The sequence below is a fragment of the Rhinolophus hipposideros genome (genome assembly GCF_964194185.1).
Source record: "Rhinolophus hipposideros genome assembly, chromosome: 21".
In the NCBI taxonomy this organism is placed as follows: Eukaryota; Metazoa; Chordata; class Mammalia; order Chiroptera; family Rhinolophidae; genus Rhinolophus; species Rhinolophus hipposideros.
The window spans coordinates 47814221-47837582 of NC_138067.1; the positions used below are offsets into that span (position 1 = coordinate 47814221).

The 23362-nt window shown below is 44.7% G+C and overlaps 1 protein-coding gene across 1 annotated transcript; it reads right to left on the reverse strand.

Annotated features, from left to right (window-relative positions):
* Nucleotides 1-4293, reverse strand: RFPL4A (ret finger protein like 4A; the record flags this gene model as incomplete). Its single annotated transcript, XM_081031561.1, has 2 exons — nt 1-581; nt 4008-4293. The coding sequence occupies 2 exons, from the start codon at nt 4291-4293 to the stop codon at nt 1-3; spliced, it is 867 nt and encodes a 288-aa protein (XP_080887687.1).
* Nucleotides 4294-23362: the final 19069 nt, after the last annotated feature.

The following is a 23362-nucleotide window of genomic DNA, read 5'->3' on the forward strand; positions in this document are numbered from 1 at the left end:
TCACTGGCCTTCCCCAGGAGTCACCAGAGAACTGGCGATGCCTGAGTCCATTGCAGGACATATTCTCAGGAAGCTTTCATCATCCATAACTGGATTTGCAGGAGCGAAAAATGGACGCAGTGGCTCTGCAAGACAGATTTTGGGGAATGTAAAAATATGGGACCCATCGCCAACGTGGTAAAAGGAAATGGTACCCATACCCATGTCCAGGAACACGCCCACGCGGTGTAAGCGGGGGTTAATCATGAGCACCGTCAAAGGCACGGTGCTGGCAGAGAAGACGTCTTCGCTCCTCGAACTCACAGTCCAGAAGCCAAGGTCTGAAGACAGCACAATTTCGCCTTGCCGAGGAACAGATTCCTGGCAAACGCCCACATTCCATTCTTTGCTTGTCCCCACATCCACCTCCCAGTAATGGCGGCCAGAGGTGAACCGAGGGGAACCGAGGACACAAATGGCGAAGTTGAATCTCACAGCATGGGCCCTCCGCTCCTGTTCGAAATACCCACAGCGGACACGCCTCAGATCCTCAGAAATGATGAGGTAGTTGTTGGCTGTGTCAACATCCAAAGTCATATCTGCTGTGGACAAACAGTGAAATCAGCAAGCACATACACAGTACACCCCTTCATGTCCACTGCAAAGGCCCAGACATCTCACTGTCACGTCTCCCACTGTCCATGTCTTCCCTGATAGGTCGGCTGGTAAAAGAACGCGCATGGTCAGGCGAGTTAAGAAGGTTTGTTAAGAGAAAAGTCCATGGGGATGTGCAAAAGCAGCCCCCAAGGGAAAGAGTAAGAAGGGTTTTATAGGGGACAATATTAATAGGGAAGCATTGTTTGAACAGAAGATGCTAACTGCCTGCAAGCCAGTAGCTTTCTGTTATCGCAGGTTTGGCTCTGTCTGCAGGTGCAGGCCAACAGACATTTTGTTGTTTCCTTGCAGACATGGCGCTGTCTGAAAGTCAAGGTCTCTGAGACCTAACATTTAGAGACCTACCATTAAGTCAAGGTCTCCAACATTCAGAGACCTAACATTCCCTAATTGGAATTTTCCTGGGGACATTCCCCTGGCCCCTGATTAGATCAAATTTTACGTATAGGACGAACCATAATTTGAAATAGTCCTTATTCATAGTAGGTATTCTCTTTCCATTAAGTTACTTATTTGATTAAGGATTTTTCTTCTGTTTCATATGGAATACACGTGAAACAAAAAAGACCATGACTGCTGTTTGTTCTCAAAATTATTATACAAATTGGGGCTGGCCCGGTGGCTCAGGCGGTTAGAGCTCCATGTTACTAACTCCGAAGTCTGCCGGTTCGATTCCCATACGGGCCAGTGGGCTCTCAACCACAAGGTTGTCAGTTCAACTCCTGGAGTCCCGCAAGGGATGGTGGGCTCTGCCCCCTGCAACTAAGATTGGACATGGCACCTTGAGCTGAGCTGCTGCTGAGCTCCCAGACGGCTCAGTTGGTTGGAGCGTGCCCTCTCAACCACAAGGTTGCCAATTTGATTCCTCGTCTCCCGCAAGGGATGGTGGGCTGTGCCCCCTGCAACTACAAAACGGCAACTGGAAATGGAGCTGAGCTGCGCCCTCCACAAGTACGACTGAAAGGACAACAACTTGAAGCTGAATGGCACCTTCCACAACTAAGATCGAAAGGACAACAACTTGACTTGGAAAAAAGGCCTGGAAAAGTACACACTGTTCCCCAATAAAGTCCTGTTCCCCTTCCCCAATAAAATCTTTAAAAAACTTATACAAATTAACACAGATTCTGTCAAAATGCAGGCCTCAAATATATATTCTGAATGATAGAAAATATTTTACTTATAGCAGAATAATATTGACATTAAAGTTTTCCTGTCTTTTTCTCTCTCTTTTTTTATTTTTGCAATCACCTTCCTTATTTACTGTTGTTGAAGAGGCAATTGCATGCCAGCCCTTTTCTTCCTTAGAGTTGTAATAAAATTAAAACAGAAATGCTAGGAGTCCTGAGATGAAGTGGGGGAGCTCTGGGCAGTTGACAGAGGAAGGGATCATCACAGACCCAGAACTCATTGGGGCAGCGCTCAGGAGGGCAGGGGACTTGGAGAAGACTGACTATGTAGTGGCAGCATCTCCCTCTCACCCTAGTTACAAGGATGGGCGCACAGAGCTGCTTGTCTTAGTATGACCGTATGGATGGAGCCAGGGTAGCCTCAGAGGTAAACCCTCCGGGCCAAAAAGGGAGCAATTGCCTTCCTCGCTCTCTCATGGCATGGTTGTCTGGGAGATGCTCAGATTTTCTGACCATCAGGATCTGACCTACAGGCAAAATCACACGGCCTTACTGACTGCCGGAGGGTCAGGGCCTTGTTCCTCAAGAGTGTGGTCCTTGAACTAGCAGCGTCCACACCACCAGAGCTCATCACAAATCCAGATTCACAGGCCAGCCCTGTGCCAGGACCCTTAGACTCTCTGCACTTAAACAAGACCCTTGGAAAACATACACACAACTTTGAGAACCGCTGTTCCAGGCCAGTGCTGCCCAAAGGAACAACGTGAGCCCTGTGTGCAATTTAAAATTTTCTTATTCTTCAAAAAATTAAAACAATAGATCTACCACATGATCCAGCAATTCCACTTCTGGAATTGGAAAAAACAACCAAAGCACTAATTCAAAAAGACACATGCATCCCTACGTTCACTGCAGCATTATTTACAACAGCCAACACATGGAAGCAACCTAGGTGTCCATCGATAGATGATTGGATAAAGAAGATGTGATATATATATACAATGGAATATTACTTGGCCATAAAAGAAGAATGAAATCCTGCCATTTGTGACAACATGGGTGGACCTAGAAGGGATTGTGCTGAATGGAGTAAGTCAGACAGAGAAAGACAAATGCCATATGATCTCACTTATATGTGGAATTTAAAGAACAAAATAAATGAACAAACAAAACAGAAACACACTCATACAGAGAACAAATTGATGGTTGCCAGATGGGAGGGGGGTTAAGGGTGGGTGAAAAGGATTAAGAAGTACAAATTGATTGTTACACAGTAGTCATGGGGATGTAGATGGTATAGCACAAGGAATACAGTCAATATTGTAATAACTATGTATGGTGTCGATATTTTTGGGATGCTAGATGGGCAGGGGTTAGGGGGTTAGGTGAAAAACATGAAGGGATTACGAAGTACAAATTGGCAGTTACAAAATAGTCACGGGGATGTAAAGTACAGCACAGGGAATATAGTCAATATTATAATCACTATGTATGGCACCAGGTAGGTACTAGACTTATTGGGGGGATCACTTCATAAATTATATGCTGTACACTTGAAACTAATAATATATGTCAACTGTAACTGAAAATGAATTTTAAAAAGATAATTTAACAAAAAAATTTTCTTACATATTTAAAAAAATAGTAAGAATTAGTTAGAATTGGTTTTAGCAATACATTTTATTGGATATGATCTAGCATATCCAAAATCTGATTTTACTTGTGTCAATCTCCAGTTTGAAGTGGTCAACAGGTACCCGTGGCTATTGGAAATATCGGATAGCACAGGTCAAGGGCATGACTAAATAGTATATTTTCTTAAAAACCTACGGACGGGGGCGGGGGCAGCCGATGGCTCAGTTGGTTAGAGCACGAGCTCTGAACAACAGGGTCGCTGGTTCGATTCCCATGTGGGCCAGTGAGCTGAGTCCTCCACAAGTAGATTGAAGGACAATGACTTGGAGCTGATGGGCCCTGGAGAAGCACACTGTTCCCCAATATTCCCCAATAAAATTAAAAAAACAAACAAACAAACAAACAAAAAAACCCAAAAACTTACGGACTGTTCTAATCTATAATTAAAGGTGAGGACAACTGTTGCTGGGCAAAAATAAACATTTCAGGTGCTAGAATCCTGCGACTGCCACTTTTATGAGGGAGCTTTTAAAGTTCGCTCCTTCTGGGGCCCCAGTGGGTTGGGGACACGACGTACACATGTCTTACCTTGAAACTTCCGCACCCGTGGGTTCATCTGTAGAACAGTTCTCAGCCGGGGCTCCAAGTTCTTGACCTTTGACACCAGCCTGCCAAGCTGGCTATTGGGCCGGATGTCGTTCTTCTGAGAAACCTCGGAGCAGGAGGGGCACAAAACTCCGACTCTGCTGGGCTCCTTCTGCAGAGAACTGATGCAGTGGAGGCAGCAGATATATCCACATCTCATATTCACAGGGTTTTCAAGATAAGTCAGGCAAAGCGGACATCTGCACGCTTCTTTAAAGTGTTCAGCCATGGCCACTGTGTCGGGGAAAGGTGCACAGTATTAGAACTTTCAAGAGCGACATGGACTCATCAGTCCTGGGACACTGACCTCTACATGCAGTGATGTGCAGTCACTACTCCTGGGCACTGAAGATACAGTATAAGTAACAGATGTAAATGACCCCTGGCCCTTAACTCCTGACGTTTGAACCATGAGCTGGAATGAAGTCCAGGCTTCATGGTTGGGCTGTAAGTTAGGTGGTGAGAGGGTCTCTAGGACACCTGAGCTGTCCAGTGTGGCAGCCGCCAGCACCCTGGCTATTGAGCAGCTGGGTTGGGGCTTGTGCGCGTGGAAATGTGTTGTGAGTGTGAGACACACACTCAGGTTTGAAAACATCATGAGCGATTGTAAGTGAGCTCCTTGACTTCCTCCCAAAATTGAACACATGTTGAAATGATTGCTTTCTGCCAGTTACAATGAATCAGACTGGTTTGATTTTACTTTATTTAAGTGGCTGTTAGAAAATGAATTGGCAGTGACATATGTGGGTCACCTTATGTTCTGAGTGGACAGCGTTGGTCTAGACCCAGAAACCCTCCAACTTCCTCAGCTGTCCGATCTGGATTTGGCAGAACCCCCAGCAGAAGTGGGATAGGTGAGTGGCTGGCACTCCACTCATCACCTCACAGAGCCGGCCAAGCTCTGATTTGACTCAGGATAATGACGATGACATTGTTCCTGCAGCCTGGTACTGACACTCAGTTAAGCCTAGAGCTCCATCAGAGGTCCCAGTGCCCCTAGATGCACTCACCGTGCCCGGCATTGAGTTGGCCTCAGGCAGCACTTGCTGAATGTGTACAATTACTCCATCCCCAAGACCTTTTGTAGACATTTGAAAGTAAAAAAAAATCAGATGGACTCACCTTGACTTCACTGGGTCCTCTCCTGGCCTCAAGCTGCTTCCCTTGACAGCTCAGTTCTGGAATGAGGTCCACCCATAAGCAGCTTTTATTAGACAGGTCCGTCCTCCCACCTCACCCACTTCCTGTCCATCCCATTTAATCCAATCAGACTTTGATTGAATTCTGGCATTAGTGAGATTGTCTCATGTCGCAGAGAGGTTACCACAAACAAAGGAGATAGTCGTATATGAAAGTTATTTTTAAACTAATATTGAGACAGGCTAGTTAGTACGTTGGCTAGGTAGACAGGGGGGCCCTGGCGGAATAAACAGAAAAGCAGCCATATCCTGAAACTCCAGGTCCTGGAATGTCTCCTTCACAGGACAGGGACATGAAATCTCGACTTGAGGTTAATACATTATCTCAAATCCCTTTTGGCTGGAAAAAGGAGCAGATCTGATCCCCAAGCTGGTAAGGGAAGGTATAAAAGTAAGAACTTTTGCCTCAGTCACTGGGCACCCCCATTCGGGATACCCTCCTGCTCGGGAGCTGCAATCTCTTCTCCTGCCTCTAATAAACTATCTTCCTTTACAACTCCTTGCCTCTCCCTAGTCCATGCGTCCATTCTTTGACTTCATGAGACACACTCCCGGCCCGCACCCAGAAACTGCTGGCAGATCCAACATCATTTACATCATCTGGGAACTCACAGCAAAATATTGCTACTTCAATATGAACAAAATATTGCCATATTATCATTCTGGATTAGATCTTGAATAGTATGTCTGTTGATGAATTGGGATTAGGATTGAAAATTAAGAATTGTCATCATTACTAATCCTCCTGAAATGAATAGGGACCAGTTTTTTGGGGGGTGAGATGGGATGGGGGACTAGTTTCAAATGTTTTTTTGATCCTGAAGTAAAATCGTGCATTTTGACCAAGAACATTCAATTATACCTATTCAGAACTCCTTCCTAAAATCGTATTCAAGAGACCACCGTCACTTCTTCACACTTTTCCACAATGTGAAGATCTTTATTTAGAAGTTTGGTAAAGAAACCCCAAACTTCCCTGACAACAGTGGGCCAGTGAAAGTCCAGTTTTTTGTTAGTTATAGTAGAATCAAAGATAAAAGACATTTTTATTGATGGAGAAACTGACCTTAAAATGGTTCCCTGCCACGTGGAACTGAGCTAAAATGGTGGCCCAAGCGGAGAGAGAAGTCCCCAGCCTAAGCCCAGCCCACTTCCGCATAGCCCCCTCCAAGCCACACCCGGAGCCAATCACCAGACGACACCTAACCCTTCCCCAACTCAAGGAAGTCCCCAACCCATAAAAACCTGCTCAAAACCTTGCTAGTGGCTCAGTCTTTTGGGAAGGATCCCGCTGATCCCACCGGCATAATAAAGCTGACTTTCCCAACTCTCTGAATGCCGCTTGGGTTCTTTCCCGTCCTGATATCCGTGACATTCTTGGTTCCCTGATGGGGAAACCCAACCATGCTGGCCCAATGAGCCACCAGTTTGGGCAAGAGCGGGCTGTAGGGTGATGGGAGAGCTGAGACGGGGTTAGGCAAAGGCCCGGGACCTGTGACTTCCCGTTGGCTCCAGCCCATGGCTCCCTGTTGGACCCCAGTAGAGAAGGACGGAGAGTCAACCAGGACATCGGACACGGTAAGATCCTGGGGCCCAGATCCAGTTAGGCCTGCCTAAGGGCAGAAGGGAGCCTGATCACCTCCCGCTGAGTCCCACTTTGGACTCCAGTTAGGGCCGTTCCAAGGGAGGGTGTCTTTCCTCCCTGAATGAGTGTGTGTGTGCTTTGTCCCGAATGGGATTCTGTGTGGACACGGCCTGTGGGCTACAGAACCCGCGCGAGCCCCGACCTGCGTTCCGTGGTAGCGTCGTATGGCATAACGGTGATTCGCATTCTCGGGGTGCGACCTGGCCCAGGGTTTACATGGGCACACAAGATACACCCTAAGTTCCCGTTAGGGTCGCGGCCAGTTGGGCGCCTGATTGAGACCCTTCCCTCGTCTATGGACACCGAACATCATGGGAGGGAGTCAAGGGAAGCCCACGGTTCTAGACTGCATGTTAAAGAATTTCAGGAAAGGTTTCGGAGGCGACTACGGGGTCAAAATAACCCCCGGATGTCTCCGCACTTTATGTGAGCTGGAGTGGCCAGGTTTTGACGTGCGATGGCCCCCAGAAGGCACTCTTGACCTCCCCACGATTTGCCGAGTATACGTAGTTGTCACTGGGACCCCAGGACATCCAGAACCACTTCCCTTAAGTTGACTCGTGGTTGGAAATAGCCGAACCCTTTCTCCTTGGGTACGGTTCTGCTCCAATAGTAAGGGACAGTCCAAGATCTACATTGCATGGAGCCTGCGAGGCCGCGCCCAGAAAGACATGGCTAAGGCCATTACCAGGGGGACCCCGACAAAGAGCCACCACCACCTCTCTATGCAACACGGCCAACGGCTGGTGTGGCCCCACCACTTCCAGACACTCTGCTTCCAGCTTTGACCTCCCCGTGGTCCCAACCCAAGCAGCCTGGAGCCCGACTTCATAGGATTAGCGGGAATTGAGTCGGACTAAAGAGGACCGGGCTTGTTCGAATTTGGCCCCCACGAGCCCACGGTTGACTTAGATGTAGGAGGCCAAACAGTGACTTTTATGGTAGATACTGGAGCAGAACACTCCATGCCGGTGGCACTGCTCGGGGACCGCAGAGTCACCATAATGGGAGCCACCGGGGATGAAGCTAAGAGCCGACCGTTCTGCGAGGCTTGGACTTGTAAATTGGGAGGACACACCGTGTCGCACGAGTTCCTCTACTTACCAGACTGCCAATGCCACTCCTGGGACGTGACCTCCTTACCAATTTAGGGGTGCAGGTCTCCTTCAAACCATCAGTTCAGGCCACCATGTCACTGCAGCCCCCAACAGAAGGACTTATTCTGTCTGTCACCACCCCGAGGGAAGAAGAATGGAGGCTTTACGGGACCGGCAGTGTAGAACAGAACCGGAAGCGTACAGGGCTGATTTCCCAGAGGTTTGGGCTGCAGATAACCCGCCTGGGCTAACAAAACATAAGGCCCCAGTTTTGGTGGAACTGAGACTGGGAGCTCAACCCCAACGGCTACGCCAATACCCCATCTCCAGGGAAGCTCGGGCAGGGATTCAAAAACCTCGTCCATTTAGAGCAGCAGGGATACTCGTGGAGTGCCAGTCGCCATGGAATACGCCCCTCCTGCCAGTAAGGAAGCCTAATGGAGAATACCTGCCAGTACAAGATTTAAGAGTGGTAAGCCAAGCCACAGTCTCCCTACACCCCGTAGTCCCAAATCCGTGTACTCTCCTCAGTCAGCTGCCCCCGGAGGCCGGATGGTTCTCCTGCCTGCACCTGAAAGATGCATTCTTCTGCATTCGGTTGGCGCCCCAGGGCCAATCACTGCTTGCCTTCTAATGGACTGAACTTCTATTCCATGTCGGCCGGCAGCTCCAGCTGACACGGACTCGGCTCCCACAGGGCTTCAAAAACTCCCCAGCCCTCTTTGGGGAAGCGCTAGCCTCAGATTTAGCCACCTTCCCTCGAGAAGAATACCGCTGCCCTCTATTGCAATATGTGGATGATCTGCTCCTGGCCTGTGCCACCAAGACCGAGTGCCAAACTGCGACACGGGCACTCCTGTCCCACTTAGCCGAGACGGGGTATAGAGTCTCCTGGAAGAAAGCCCAGCTCTGCAGAGAACAAGTACAATACTTGGGCTTTGTCATCTCCAAAGGACAGTGGGCCCTCAGCACCAAGCAGAAGAAAGTCATCACCTCTCTCCATGGGCCCACCAACCGGAGGGCGCTCCGTGAGTTCCTCGGGGCCGCCAGCTTCTGCCGGATCTGGATTCCTGGCTTTTCTGCAATAGATCGGTCCTTATATGAGGCTCTAGCTGGTCAAGAAAAGGCCCCCACGCTATGGACAGAAGATCAAGGACACGCCTTCCAGCAGCTCAAGAGCTCACTTGGACAGGCCCCAGCCCTCGGGTTACCTGATGCTGAGAGGCCATTCCACTTATTCGTCCATGAGAGACACAAAATAGCCTTAGGACTGCTGGCCCAAACGGTTGGACCATGGCTCCGTCCCATCGCCTACCTCTCAAAGAAACTAGACCCGGTAGCAGTGGGTTGGCCACCAAGCCTGCAGGCCCTAGAAGCCACTGTGATTCTTGTCAAAGAAGCAGATAAGCTCACCTTAGGCCAGAGACTGATAGTTAAGGTACCCCACTCGGTCACCACCTTAATGAACAGTCAAGGACCCCGATGGCTGTCAAATGCACGGCTGACTCAGTATCAAGGGCTACTCCTGGAAAACCCTCCGATCTCGTTAGAAACTGTGCACACCCTGAACCCAGCCACTTTCCTGCCAACCAAGGAAGGGGATCCAGAACATGACTGTACAGAAGTTATCAACGAGGTCTACGCCACCAGACCCGACCTTCGGGACGGCCCACACCCTAACCCGGACCTTACTCTGTATACTGACGGCAGCAGCTTCCTGAGGGACGGAAAACGTCACATAGGGTATGCGGTAACTGCCACATATGAGGTACTCGAGGCAGGGGCACTTCCATCGGGATGGTCGGCCCAACGGGCAGAACTATGGGCACTAATAAGAGCCCTTACTCTATCCGAGGGCCGAAAAATCAACATCTACACCGGCTCTCGGTATGCCTTTATAACCGTTCATATCCATGGGGCTATATACAAAGAGGCCTTCTGACCACGGAGGGAAAAGCTATTAAAAATAAACAAGAAATCCTTAAACTCCTACAAGCCATTTGGCTTCCCCAGCAGGTTGCAGTTATTCACTGTCGGGGCCACCAGAGGGGCAACGAGCCCTCAGCAGTCGGGAACAGGCTCGCCGACACCACGGCCCAATCAGCGGCGATGGGAAGCCCTAGTGAGCTACTCCTGGTCACTGACACTACCACCACATCCCTCCTGAGGTACACAGAAGAAGAACTCAGATGGGCAAAGTCAGAAGGGACCACCAGAGTGCCACAAGGGTGGTGGCAACTGCCCGATGGAAGACTCTTCATCCCAGCCCTGCTAGGTCCTCAAGTAACTGCCTAATGTAACAAGTTAACCCACTTAGGAAAAAGTGCTCTCGAGGGCCTCCTAGCCAAAAGCTTCTACATTAGCCGGTTGTCAGCTCTACAAGTCCATCGGAGAACGCTGCCTCACTTGTGCAAAGAGCAATCCCAAGTCCAGCCCTAGCCCCATCCCCGGATTCAGAGAAGCGGTGCCGCACCTTTTTAGGACCTCGAAGTGGACTTCACTGACATGACGAACAGCCGAGGTACTAAGTACTTGCTGGTCCTTGTCTGTACCTACTCCGGGTGGGTCGAAGCCTTCCCCACTCGGACTGAGAAGAGCCGTGAAGTAGCCAAGGTCCTCCGTAGGGAGATTATTCCCCGCTACGGGATTCCACTTTCTAACCACAGTGACAACGGGCCAGCTTTCATAGCAGAACTCCTCCGGACGATAAGCAGAGTCGTGGGCATCAACTGGAGACTCCATAGAGCATACTGACCACAAAGCTCAGGGAAAGTTGAATGCATGAACCGTACCCTCAAGGAGACATCAGCTAAACTCCACCAGGAGACCTCCCTAGGGTGGGTGGACCTCCTACCACTATCCGTCCTTCGGGCGCGCTGCACCCCTGGAAAATCTGGATTCTCTCCCTTTGAAATTATGTTCGGGAGGCCCCCTCCCCTGCTGACCAGCCTCCCTGGCGACATTCGCCAGCTGGGGTTCTCCAGCCTCTAAAACCAGATGGCCATGCTAGACAAGGTCCTCATAGATGTACGTGCTTACATTCTGGAAAGGGCCCCCATTTCACTTGGGGCCCTGGTACACCCCTCTATCCTGGGAGATCAAGTCTAGGTCAAAGATTGGAAGCACGAGCCCCTCCGACCCCAGTGGACAGCCCTCACACTGTCATACTTGTTACTCCCACCACTCTTAAAGTTTCAGGCATTGCTCCGTGGATCCATCACAGTTGGGTTAAAAGTGCCCAGCCGGAGGATGACGCCTGGATCACCCAACATGACCCAGCCTGTCCACTCCATCTGACCCTCAAGAAACAACCCGAATGAGCCTCCATCTTTGCTGTTATTGGACTCCTACTATTTCTAGCCTTTGCTGGTCTCATTGCATCCTCCCCACCGAGCTGGTCACTGTTAGGGTCCGGAGTCAACCCCTCCTCAAGTGAACAGAAGTCACATGATAATGCAAGTCACACAGCGAGGTTTATTTCCAGCTAGCTGGGGTCCGAGTATCTGCCCGACGCAGCGGGTTTCAACAAGGACCCCAAACACTTAAAACTCAGGGTTTATATAGCATTTTCAAGGCACACAGTAATTAAACTACAGGACTTACATAGCTTTAAGGAGTATATGATAAACTGCAGGACTTACACAGCTTCAAAGAGTATAAGATAAGCTACAGGGCCGCTTGTCTCCTCGCTGTCACTGCCCACATCTTGGAATTTACAGTCAGGTTGTGTTTACACTTAGGTTGTGTTTCAAGCCAGGGGCCGGTAACCCTGACCTTAAGATAGCAGTTCTCATGCTAACAGTCTCTTACAGTCACCACTGGAAAAGGGACTGTTAGGGTTCTACTTCCTGTTCTGGGCTGCTTGCCTCCTTTCCAGAACCTGTCCTAGGCAGCAACTATGATTTGGCTTTTTCTCATACTATCTCTTCCCCGGGAAGGAGTCACTACCTCCCCTTCCTGTCCCTCAGGCTGCTGAGGAAAATTCGCTGGCCACCCAACTTTCTCGTACTTACATTTCATAGAGATCTCCGTCACCCATCGGGCCACAGCCTGGATCTTTGCCCTGTGGGGTTATCATCCTCTCAGCTAATATGATGATCTCTAAGTTGTTACCACCTATGATCATCAACAGGGGGGACATGATGGAGAAACTGACCTTAAAATGGTTCCCTGGCACGTGAAACTGAGCTAAAATGGTGGCCCACGTGGAGAGGTCCCCAGCCTAAGCCCCAGCTCACTTCCGCATAACCTCCTCCACGCCACACCTTGAGCCAATCACCAGATGACACCTAACCCTTCCCCAACTCAAGGAAGTCCCCAACCCATAAAAACCTGCTCAAAACCTTGCTGGGGACTCAGTCTTTGGGAAGGACCCCGCTGAGCCCACCGGCCTATTAAAGCCGACTCTCCTCACTCTCTGAGTGCTGCTTGGCTTCTTTCCGGGCCTGGTATCCGGAACATTATAACATTACCACTTCTCTTACATCACCACATATACAAAATGAGATCCATTTCTTTTAAAATGTGTCGATGACTCATTGGTCATCCCAGTGTAGGGTGTGGGATCAGATTAGATTTACATGATTGAATTAAAGGGGCTTTCATTTAATTGTTTCCACAGGGAGCCTTTGCTGCTGTTTGCTGGACCTCCTGTCATTTCACATCCGAAGAAATGCTCACTCCAGCTCTTAAGTCCTGTGTCTCATTATGGCAAATTGAAAAACACACATGTAGTTGTATGACACTTTCATTTCTCTTACTATTTTCATAAACTTCAATTAAATTATTTTACAGCTCCTAGAATGTTTTTACATTTCTGGGAGTAGTTATTCTCACATCTGTGGTTCCTTTGACTCTTACTCATAGAGGATTATTTTGTGTTGAGTTTCTCATTTATTTATTTTGCGTAGCTCATGAAGCAGGGCTCATACCCTCTGGGAACACCAGGTGACCTCTGTATTGGTTTCATTTTGCCCAATTATCCTTCATGCTGGTGTCAACGAAAAACATCTAGCCTAAGAGAAAGCTTATAAGAATTTATTTGAGCCAAACTGATGATCATTGCCGGGAAGCAAAATCTCAATGGATTGAGAAAATGCTCCACGAAATGGTAGTTTGCAGCTTATTTTATACATAGAATCAAAGGAGGAGAGTTACATGAAATCCACTGGTGATAGATTAAGGGGGTGGGAGAAAGCAAAGCGGGGATGTCTCTGGGATTGGCTAAAAGTAAATTGGAGAGACAGGTACTTCTTTCACATAGGTGGTATAGGATAGTTAATAGTTCTCACAGAGATGTTAATCAAGGGACAAGAATAACAATGAGGGATTCTGTAGTTTCCTGCTCTGGTCCAGAAAAAGGGATTACTGACATTCCAAGGATGTCATTTTAGTGCAAAAAGACAATAGACAGGCCCACTTAAAGGTACAGATTAACTTTGTGAAAGAAGCTTTTGGCTAAAGATGTGACTTCCCACCATCGGCCGCTTAGTTACAATTTTTTTTTTATGCTCATGCCATCTTATGTGGTTATTTTCAGTCTCCTGAGTTTGTCAGGTTTATTATGTGGCCCGTTTTCCATCAACACTGGAATGACATTAACGTTTTGCGTTAGGAATTCTTGCATGAAGGAGAAAAAAAGAGAAAATTAGATTTTCCTGTCCCCTGGAAGGGCTGTTTTTTACCTACAATATTTTTTTCCACTTGGAAATTTGGACAGAGAGGAACTACGTGCCCTTCCCCCCCCACACACACTTTTCTTATCTACTGTCACTGACGGTTGTATCTTGAGTCTCCTATGTGTGAGGCACCCTGCATTTTCCACCTAGTATGGACAAATTCTCCACCTCCCATCTCTGCAGGCATATCCTGGAACCCAAGACTCCAAGGAGTGGAGCTGGTCTCACCTCAGGCCCTATTCAAAGTCACCACGTCTGTAACCCTTAACATTCGGCCTCCCTGCTCTGGGACATAGCCTCCCCCTGACTTTCCTGAAAGTGTGTCTTTCCATACTTTAACATATATGTGTCTCCACTAGTTTTATGTGACTCTTCTTAAGTAGTATCTTGGTTTTAAATATATCTTATCCTTAAGTAAAATTTTGTTCTTACAATGTTTATGTGTGAACGGTCTTAGACGTCTGAAACTCTAAGGGAAACTTGACTTGCTTTCACTATGGAACAAGATCCTCTCTTGGGAAATGATTATCAAAAGTGACAAAAAATAATTCTCTCAATAGCGAAATCCAATCCTTTTGAATTTTGGTGACAAATTTGCCTCAATAATTTTTTGAATCATTGAAATGTTGATGGCAGAATCACTTGAGAATCACCAGTCAGCACATTCCCTTTGTTTTAACAATAGCCCCAAATTAATCTTTCAAATCTCTTTTGTTATGTACATATAATTTTAAGAATAAGAATTTTAAGTCATGTTATATTTTCCACAAGATTTGATATCAAGTAAAAATTTAATTATATTATAAGAAATTCCTTTTTTTTGTGGTTTGCATATCTCATGGAGCATTTTTTTTAATGGTTGACATTCAATATTGTATTAGTTTCAAGTGTACAACATAGTGAGTAGGCATTTATATACCTTAGGAAGTGATCCCCTGATAAATCTAGTCCCCACCTACACCACACATAGTTATTACAATATCATTGACTATATTCCCTGTGCTGTACTTTATATACCCGTGACTATTTTGTAACTGCTAATTTGTACTTCTTAATCCCTTCACTTTTTTCACCCAGCCCCCCCAATCCCCGTCCCATGACTATCAGTTGGTGATACCTGACATAATTTTGCTTTTTTTCTTATACTCGTGGGGAAGGAAAAAAAACCTCTGTAATTCTAATTTGTGGCCAAGAGGTTGATTTGAAGGACGATTGGGAGGTGCAGAGAGAAAAAAACAAAGCACAATATTTAAAAAATAAATCTGCCTCGTATTTTGTATTGTTTTCTTCTGTCTTTCAAAAATGTTTACTAATTAACCAGTTAACTATGGTGAGGCAGGATTTGTGTTAACATGGGTCATTAATTTGGTCCTAGTTGGGGAGTTCAGAAAATAATTCTGTGGGAGTTTTATCTGCTGCAGAAAGAATAGAAATAAACCAGCTAAAATGAAAAGGGACTATTTTGGACACGTAGTCTGTTGATTTGTGAAAGTACTTCCTTTCCCTCCACAGTGGATATGACCTTGGATGTGACACTTCTGATGACCTGAGGAGGGTGAGATGTGGGCATATGACACAGATTCAGAAAATCATGCTGAGAGTATATATATATATATATATATATATATATATATATATATATATACATACACATGTGGATAGATAGATAGATAGATAGATAGATGGATAGATAAATATATATATATATATATATATATATATATATATATATATATGCAGAGGGTGCCAAAAAATGTATACACATTTTAAGAAAGGAAAAAACTGAATTAAAATTATGTCGATGGTAGCCACTTTGAGCATCTCTTGTAATTGCAGAAGTCAACATGACTTGTAGTCATCTTTTGTTACTGGTATATATTGAGTATTACACTTTTAATACAATTTTTTCATTTCTTAAAGTGTGTATACATTTTTTGGCTATATGTATTATATATATAATTATATATATATTATATATATAATTTAAGGTTTGGTTTTTGTTGCATATTTTCATACTTATTTGGCTTTTATTGTGTAAAATATAAAAAGTGTGGATAAGATTTGCTTTGTGAGTGACAACTGCATACAAGTTCTGACAATTAAGGTCGTGAACTTGCCACCATGCGCTTACATTGGCAACACTGTACAAACAGCTCAGTAAAGTTTCATAACCTTGGTATATCAGAGTCTCACAGCTGTGTTTGTGTTGGTGTGTGGCAGTGTCTTGAGTGGCATTCATTGTTGTTGCGTGTTTTTGTGTGTTGTCATGAAAATGTCTGAGCTTCAACAAACATTAAATGTTAAACTTGGCAAGAGTGGAAGTGAAATCAGGGACATGTTCATTCAAGTTTATGGGGATAATTCCATGAAGAAAATGGCAGTGTACAAATAGATTAAACATTTTTCTGAGGGGAGAGAACATATCACTGATAAAGAGAGATCAGGGCGACCAGTAACAAGCAGAACTGACAAAAACATTGCAAAAATTCATTGAATTGTGTGTCAAAATTGTCGGCTGACTGTGAGAAGTGTAGCAGACCAAGTAAACATCAATAGAGAAACAGTCAGGAAAATTTTAACTGAAAAATCTTGGCATGAGAAAGGTGTGTGCAAAAATGGCCCTGAAGGAGTTCACCGATGAACAAAAGCAAAGGAGAGTCGAAGTTTTCCAAGACCTTTTGGAGAGGCAAGACGATGTTTGGGGCCTTATTTTCACTGGTGATGGAACATGGGTGTACCAATACGATCTGAAACAAAGCATCAAAGTGCACAATGGAAGTCAGCCAATTCTCCATGACCAAAAATGTCCACCAGTCCAAATCAAGAGTCAAACCGATGTTGTTAAACTTCTTTGATATCAGAGGGATTATTCATTATGAACATGTACCGACTGGACAAACAGTTAACCAAGTTTACTATTTGGAAGCTGAAAAGGCTGCATGAAAAAATTAGACGAAAATGACCCTAACTTTTCATCAACATTCTTGCATCACGACAATGCACCAGCTCACATGGCACTGTCTGTGAGGGAGTTTTTAGCCAGTGAACAAATAACTGTACTGGAACACCCTCCCTACTCACCTGATCTGGCCCCCAATGACTTTTTTCTTTACATGAAGATAAAGGAAATATTGAAAGGAAGACATTTTGATGACATTCAGGACATCAAAGATAATATGACGACAGCACTGATGGCCATTCCAGAAAAAGAGTTACAAAATTGCTTTGAAGCATGGACTAGGTGCTGGCATCAGTGCAAAGGGGAGTACTTTGAAGGTGACCATAGTGATATTCAGCAATGAGGTATGTAGCACTTTTTCTAGGATGAGTTCGCAAACTTAAATATCAGACCTCGGTACACTTGCAAGAACATTTGACAAATGAAGTAATAAAGCCTGAATCTGATCCACTCACAGCTGACCCCCAGGTGGCGCCCTTGTCCTGTTCTGATGCAGACTTCCTGCTTCCATCCTACTTTCCGGAACACCATCCAGAAGTCCAGGACTCATCTGACACCAATACCGCTCAGTTTAGTAACCACTTATATCTATCTCTTAATACCTACAGACATTTTGACATAGCCTGTATTTTTGATATTAAATAATAGAGAATCTGGCACATCACATCACTTTTAACCTATGCAAGATCCTGGGTCAGCTACCAGGAAACAAAACAACAACAAAAAAACCCCAAAAAACAAAACAAAATAAAAAAGAAAAGAAAAAGAAAATCAAGACACATTTCCCTAACGTGTGATTGTGTCCCAGCTAAGCAGCTAAAGACAGTTTATAAAGGCGACATGAAGTTGTCAAGGTCAGGTCAGGTGGGGTGTCAGGATTAACCAGTAATCAAGATCTTAGGGAGAAAAGATCCATTGAGTGTCTTAGCCCTGTAGACTGGCCAAAACTAACTCTCCAGAAAATCCACCAAAGAATGGTTTATTTGGGAAAAGAAAAAGAAACAAGGTCACCCCAGGAGTGTGTGAACGCACACTTGCCAGCCGGTGTCCTAATTGGCTACCCATGGGCCAAAAGCCCTGATTCCAAGATGGCTTCTCTATTTTATTAGCATCCCTTCCCTGGACGTTACCACAAAGTTTAACAGGAAGTCAGGACTAGAGACTTAACAAGGGGCCCAGCTCCACGCCATAGTCCTCCCAGCTCTATGGTTAAGCATCTTAAGATGCCAGTTCACTTTTATCAGCCCAGTCTCACTGGGCAAAATGAAGTTGCGCCTGCCTACTGCTCCAATGAAGACCTTTGTAAGTCCCCCTGGGATTGATACTGCCCAGGAAGCAACATGGTGGAAAGGTTAAAATTTGGCTGATCAAGTAGGAATGTTCCTTACTCTAGCCTTCGCCCCATGGCCTCAAGTCTCTTTGAAAAGGGGACTACTTCAGAGAGCTAAAGCAAATCAGATCTGCAGGAAATGCCTTCAGCTGTAGGGTTGTTAGATCATTAGCACCCAATTAATGTTAGAGATGGTGTAGACAATTATGACAGTTGTTGGCAGGTGATGGTGATTACAGTGAAGATGGGGCAGAGTTCACACAAGATTCCATGATGAGAGTAATGGGGTGTCAATAGACACTTTTGATGGAATATTACCCAGTCTTAGAAAGGAAGGAAGTCATGCCATAGGCAACAACCTGGAGGACATGTGAAATGAAATAACCTGTCACAAAAGGGCAAATCCTGCATGATTCCACTTCTGTGAAGTCTTTAAAATAGTCTGGCTCACAGAAACAGAGAGTGGAATGGTGTCTTCCAAGAGCTGGGGGAGGGAAAGTGGGGAGTTTATTGTTCAGTGGGTACAAATGTTCACTTATGCAAGATGAAAAAGTTCTAGAAATCTCCCATGCAACATCGTGTTTCTAGTTAACAACACTGTATTGGACACTCCAAATTTTTGAGTGTAGATCTCATGTTAAGTGTTCCTATCACAATTACAAAAACAGACATTTGCAAATTCTAACTTCGGGCCTTTTCGTCCAGAGCTAGTTAACTGAGAATATTCACTGATATTCTCATCCACGAAGGCTCCATTCTAAGTGCTGCTCTGAAAGTTGAGAAGATGCACAAGATAACTTCTCTTGGGAAGCTTAGAGTACAGGGGAAGTCAGACACTCAGATTATGAACAGAGTGGTTTCCACTGTCAGTCTCCAAATTATCTGTCATTGATAGTGGGAAAGGATTATTTGCAGAAGCTCAGATTCTAATCAAGGGAGAGTCTGTTAGTAGTATGATGGGACTATCTAGCCCGAAAGATCATTCACAGCTGAGGTGGAGCAAACATGCCTCAACCAGTTCACAGCACCCTCTGAGGCTGATCAATCAATAATCATCCCAGCCAATGGGGAGGGAGAGATTCTACAGCCAATCAAAGGACAGACAGCCTTTTGGTCTTTGCTTCCACAGCTGGTTTTCGATGGGTACCAGCGTGGAGGACCGGAGGCCAGATTGGGTGAGGATGTCTTCTCCCACATCTTTCTCTTTCTTCTTCATTTCCCCCTCTCAGCACTAACTAGAGGTCTGGAGTGCATAAAGAAAAAGGTACAGGGGTACCCAAATGGACAAAGTCCTGCTCCTTTGTTGTGGCAAGGATGTATCAAAGTGAAAGGCATTTAAATTCACAGAGAGATGGTGTGTTCAGCACTTCTTTTGGTATCCCTGTGTTTCCAACTGTAAACTAGGTGAGAGAATGGGCCTCTTCCAGACTGCACCAAGGCCTTCTATTTTTCTAAAAGTGTATTAGAGACAGAATGGGTGGGTCTCTCAGCTCTGATTGTGAGATTCATGTAACCTGGGGAGACAAATGAAAAGCAGAATTTGGGCAAGGGGAAATTACGGGAGGGAGGAGCCCACCAGCAAATGGAAGAATTCAGTTTGAAGACTTGTTGCAGTTGTGGTAATTTGGTTGATTGGCTTTGAACTACTAATCTTTTCCCATCCCGAAGTTGTAGGGCGTCCTAATGTTATGCTAAACCATTTGTAAGTAACTTGGTTGCTAATGTTGGTTTTCAGGACTATAGAAGTTGTGGGGAGTGGGAGTGAGTCAGGTGATGTGAGCAGAGGCAGGTTGTGCCAGGGGCCAGGATGGCTACAGCACAAATAGATAATGGATGGTGGAGCCCAGTGTTTGCCTGATGAAGGTCTGTGAGGTGTTGGGGCTTTCATGAGTCCTGTATTTTGAAGGGTGGAGGGATTAAGTAGCCAGCATTTGGAATGGCTTCAGGGACCACGGTACTGTGTTCAGGGGAAGGTTTTAGCTAGAAAAGGAATGTTTAGAGAAGAGTCTTAGGTCACAGGAGTTATTTTTCCCTTTTAATTGTGGCAAAATATTCATAAAACAAAGTTTACTATTTTAACCATTTTTAAAGTAAAATGTATTGATGACTGGTTAATGACATTATATAAGTTTCAGGTGTAGAATTCTGTAAGACATCATCTGTATATTGCATTGTGTGCTTACCACCCAAAGTCTAGTCTCCTTCTGTCACCATATATTTGACCCCTTTACTCTCTTCATCCTCCACCCCAACGCTTTTCCCCTCATTTTAACCACTTTTAAAAGTATAGTTTAGTGGTATTAAGGACATTCACATTGTTGTGCAACCATCACCACCATCCATCTCCTGAATTTTATCCCCCAACTGAAACTCTTCATTAAACAACTCCCTCAGCACCTCTATTTGCTATTTTCTACTTTGTCTCTGGGAATTTGACTACTCTAAGTATCTCATATAAGAGGAATCATACAAGATTGTCCTTTTGTGTCCAGCTTATCATAATGTTTTCAAAGCTTGTGTTAGCATGCATCAGAATTCTATTTCTTTTTATGGCCGAGTGGTATTCCATTGCATGGATAGACCACATTTTGTTTGTCCATTCGTCTCTTGATGAACAGTTGGGTTGTTTCCATATTTTGGCTCTTGTGATAATCTTGCTATGATCATTGGTGTACAATTAAAAAAATTTTACACATGGGTTTTGTCGATAATGGTGACTTTGTTCTTCTAGTTTTTCCTTTTCAAATATTAACCTACAATAAATATAATTTTTCCCTTATGTGCTAGAGTAATTAGAAGGCATTCTCCCCAAATAAGAGGAAAACTTAAATTTGTTTTGATGTTCTCTGTCCACTCTTTATTTCGATCTCCTAGAATAAGGTCATGTGTAATTTCAATGTCAGTTCACTCTTTTCCATTATCGAAATTGGCTTAGTCTCTGCTAAGTATGGGAGCATGGTAGAGCAAAAAAACTCTCCTAGGATGCTGGTGGGAATGTAAATTATATTCACAAGGGAAAATTGTTGGACATTATGTGGTCAAGATGATGATCCCTATAGGCTACAACCTGTAATTATAAACCTAGAGAAATGTCTGCTTATATACACCAAGGTGCATGAGAAAGCTTGGTCACAGAAGCATCATTCATGTTATTAAAAAAAACCTAGAAAAACGTGTAAGTGCTAGTGAAGTGTAACATTAATAAACTTGGAACAGTAACAGTGGAATACTACTACTCGCATACAGCAATGCAGATCAACCACTTACAAATACAGGCAACAACATGGACGAGTCTTCAAAAGTGTCAACCGAAGGAGACCAGCAGGAAAGGCTTTCCCCCTCCATTTACTGAAGTCAATCACATGATGTCAAGCTATAGTATTTACAGTGCATTACAGTATATATCTAAGTTTTAAAATTACATGTATATATTTTTTCTCATTTTTTTAAAATAAATATATTATTAAAATTATATCTGATTCTTATTACTTTTTTAATGTGTTTGTAACAATTTAATTTTTGTTAAATCTCCTTTTTAAATTTTCTTTTCAATTACAGTTGACATTCAATATCATATTATAGTTTCAGGTGTACAGGGTAGTGGTTAGACATTTATATAATTTATGAAGTAATTCCCCCGATAAGGCTAGTACCCACCTGATACCATACATAGTTATTATAGTATTACTGACTATATTTCCTGTGCTGTTTTGTACTTTGACTATTTTGTAACTGCCAATTTGTACTTTTTTTTCTTTTTTTTTTTTTTAAGACTTTATTGGGGAACAGTGTGTACTTCCAGGACTTTTTTTTTTTTTTTCCAAGCCAAGTTGTTGTCCTTTCAATCTTAGTTGTGGAGGGCGCAGCTCAGCTCCAGGTCCAGTTGCCATTGTTAGTTGCAGGGGGTGCAGCCCACCATCCCTTGCAGGACTCGAGGAATCGAACTGGCAGCCTTGTGGTTGAGAGCCCACTGGCCCATGTGGGAATCGAACCGGCAGCCTTCGGAGTTAGGAACATGGAGCTCTAACTGCCTGAGCCAGTGGGCTGGCCCTCAATTTGTACTTCTTAATTCCTTTCATTTTTCACCCAGCCCCTCCTATATGGCAACCATCAATTTGTTCTCTGTATCTATGAGTTTGTTTCTATTTTGCTTGCTTATTTATTCTGTTCTCTAGATTCCACATATAAGTGAGATCATATGGCATTTGTCTTTCTCTGTCTGACTTACTCCACTCAGCACAATACCCTCTAGGTAAATCCATGTTGTCTCAAATGGTAAAATTTCACTTTTTTTTATGGTCAATTTATATTCCAGTGTATATACACGAAGGTATGACAATTAAGTTTGCGAACTCATCCTAGAAAAAGTGCCACATACCTCATTGCTGAATATCACTATGGTCACCTTCAAAGTACTCCCCTTGGGAAGCTATGCACTGACACCAGCACCTACTACATTCTTCAAAGCAATTTTGCAACTCTTTTTCTGGAATGGCCATCAGAGCTGTTGTCATAGTACCCTTGATGTCCTGAATGTCATCAAAATGTCTTCCTTTCAATGTTTCCTTTATCTTCGGGTAAAGAAAGAAGTTGGGGAAGCTGGTTTGCTCAGTGGTTGGAAGTTGGCCCAGTGGTTGGAGCACGGTACTGTAGGGAAAATGTTAAAGAAAATTTGCCTTCATTGATTGATGTGAGCTTTTGTCTGTTAGCTGTTACTGCATGTGAAGTGATTTCTGTGCTGTGATCAGGGGTTGAGTAAATTTCCCCTTTGGTCTCATTCTCCCGAGCAGAGGAGATCTGAGATAATGTGGCTTTCTGTCTGTTTTGCCCACGTCAGCAGATGTAGTGAAGAAGTAACTAAGTTATGTCAGGATAATTTGACAGGCACGTTGCCAGGACTTGTTACTTATCCGGATGAATTGGTCCTTTGGCCAGATGGGCAGCATTCATGTCAGTATCTGCCCGACCCTCCCAGAACTGGCCATTCCCGGAGCGGGAGGCAGGAACAAGAAACTTGGCTCTAAGGTACATCTGAGAAAATATATAAGACAGACCTCAGTTGGCACTATTATTTATTATTATTTCATCATTTGGTCATTTGTCATTGGTGATTTCTCATCATTCTAACATTTTGAAGACTTCCAGCAACATGCAGCTTACGACATCAGGGGATGTCCTGACTTCCAGCCACGAACCTGGGGAGGTCTGGCTGGTTCCCGGCCTCTCCAGTGTTGTTCCCCATGGTTAGCCTTCTTGAGAACTTGTTAGCGTCTAGAAAACCTGTGTGCTGCTTGCAGCTTACAACATCAGAAGACGTCTTAACTTCTAACAACAACAACAACAACAGCACCAGCACCAACAAAAAACGGCAACAGCAGAAACATTCTTGG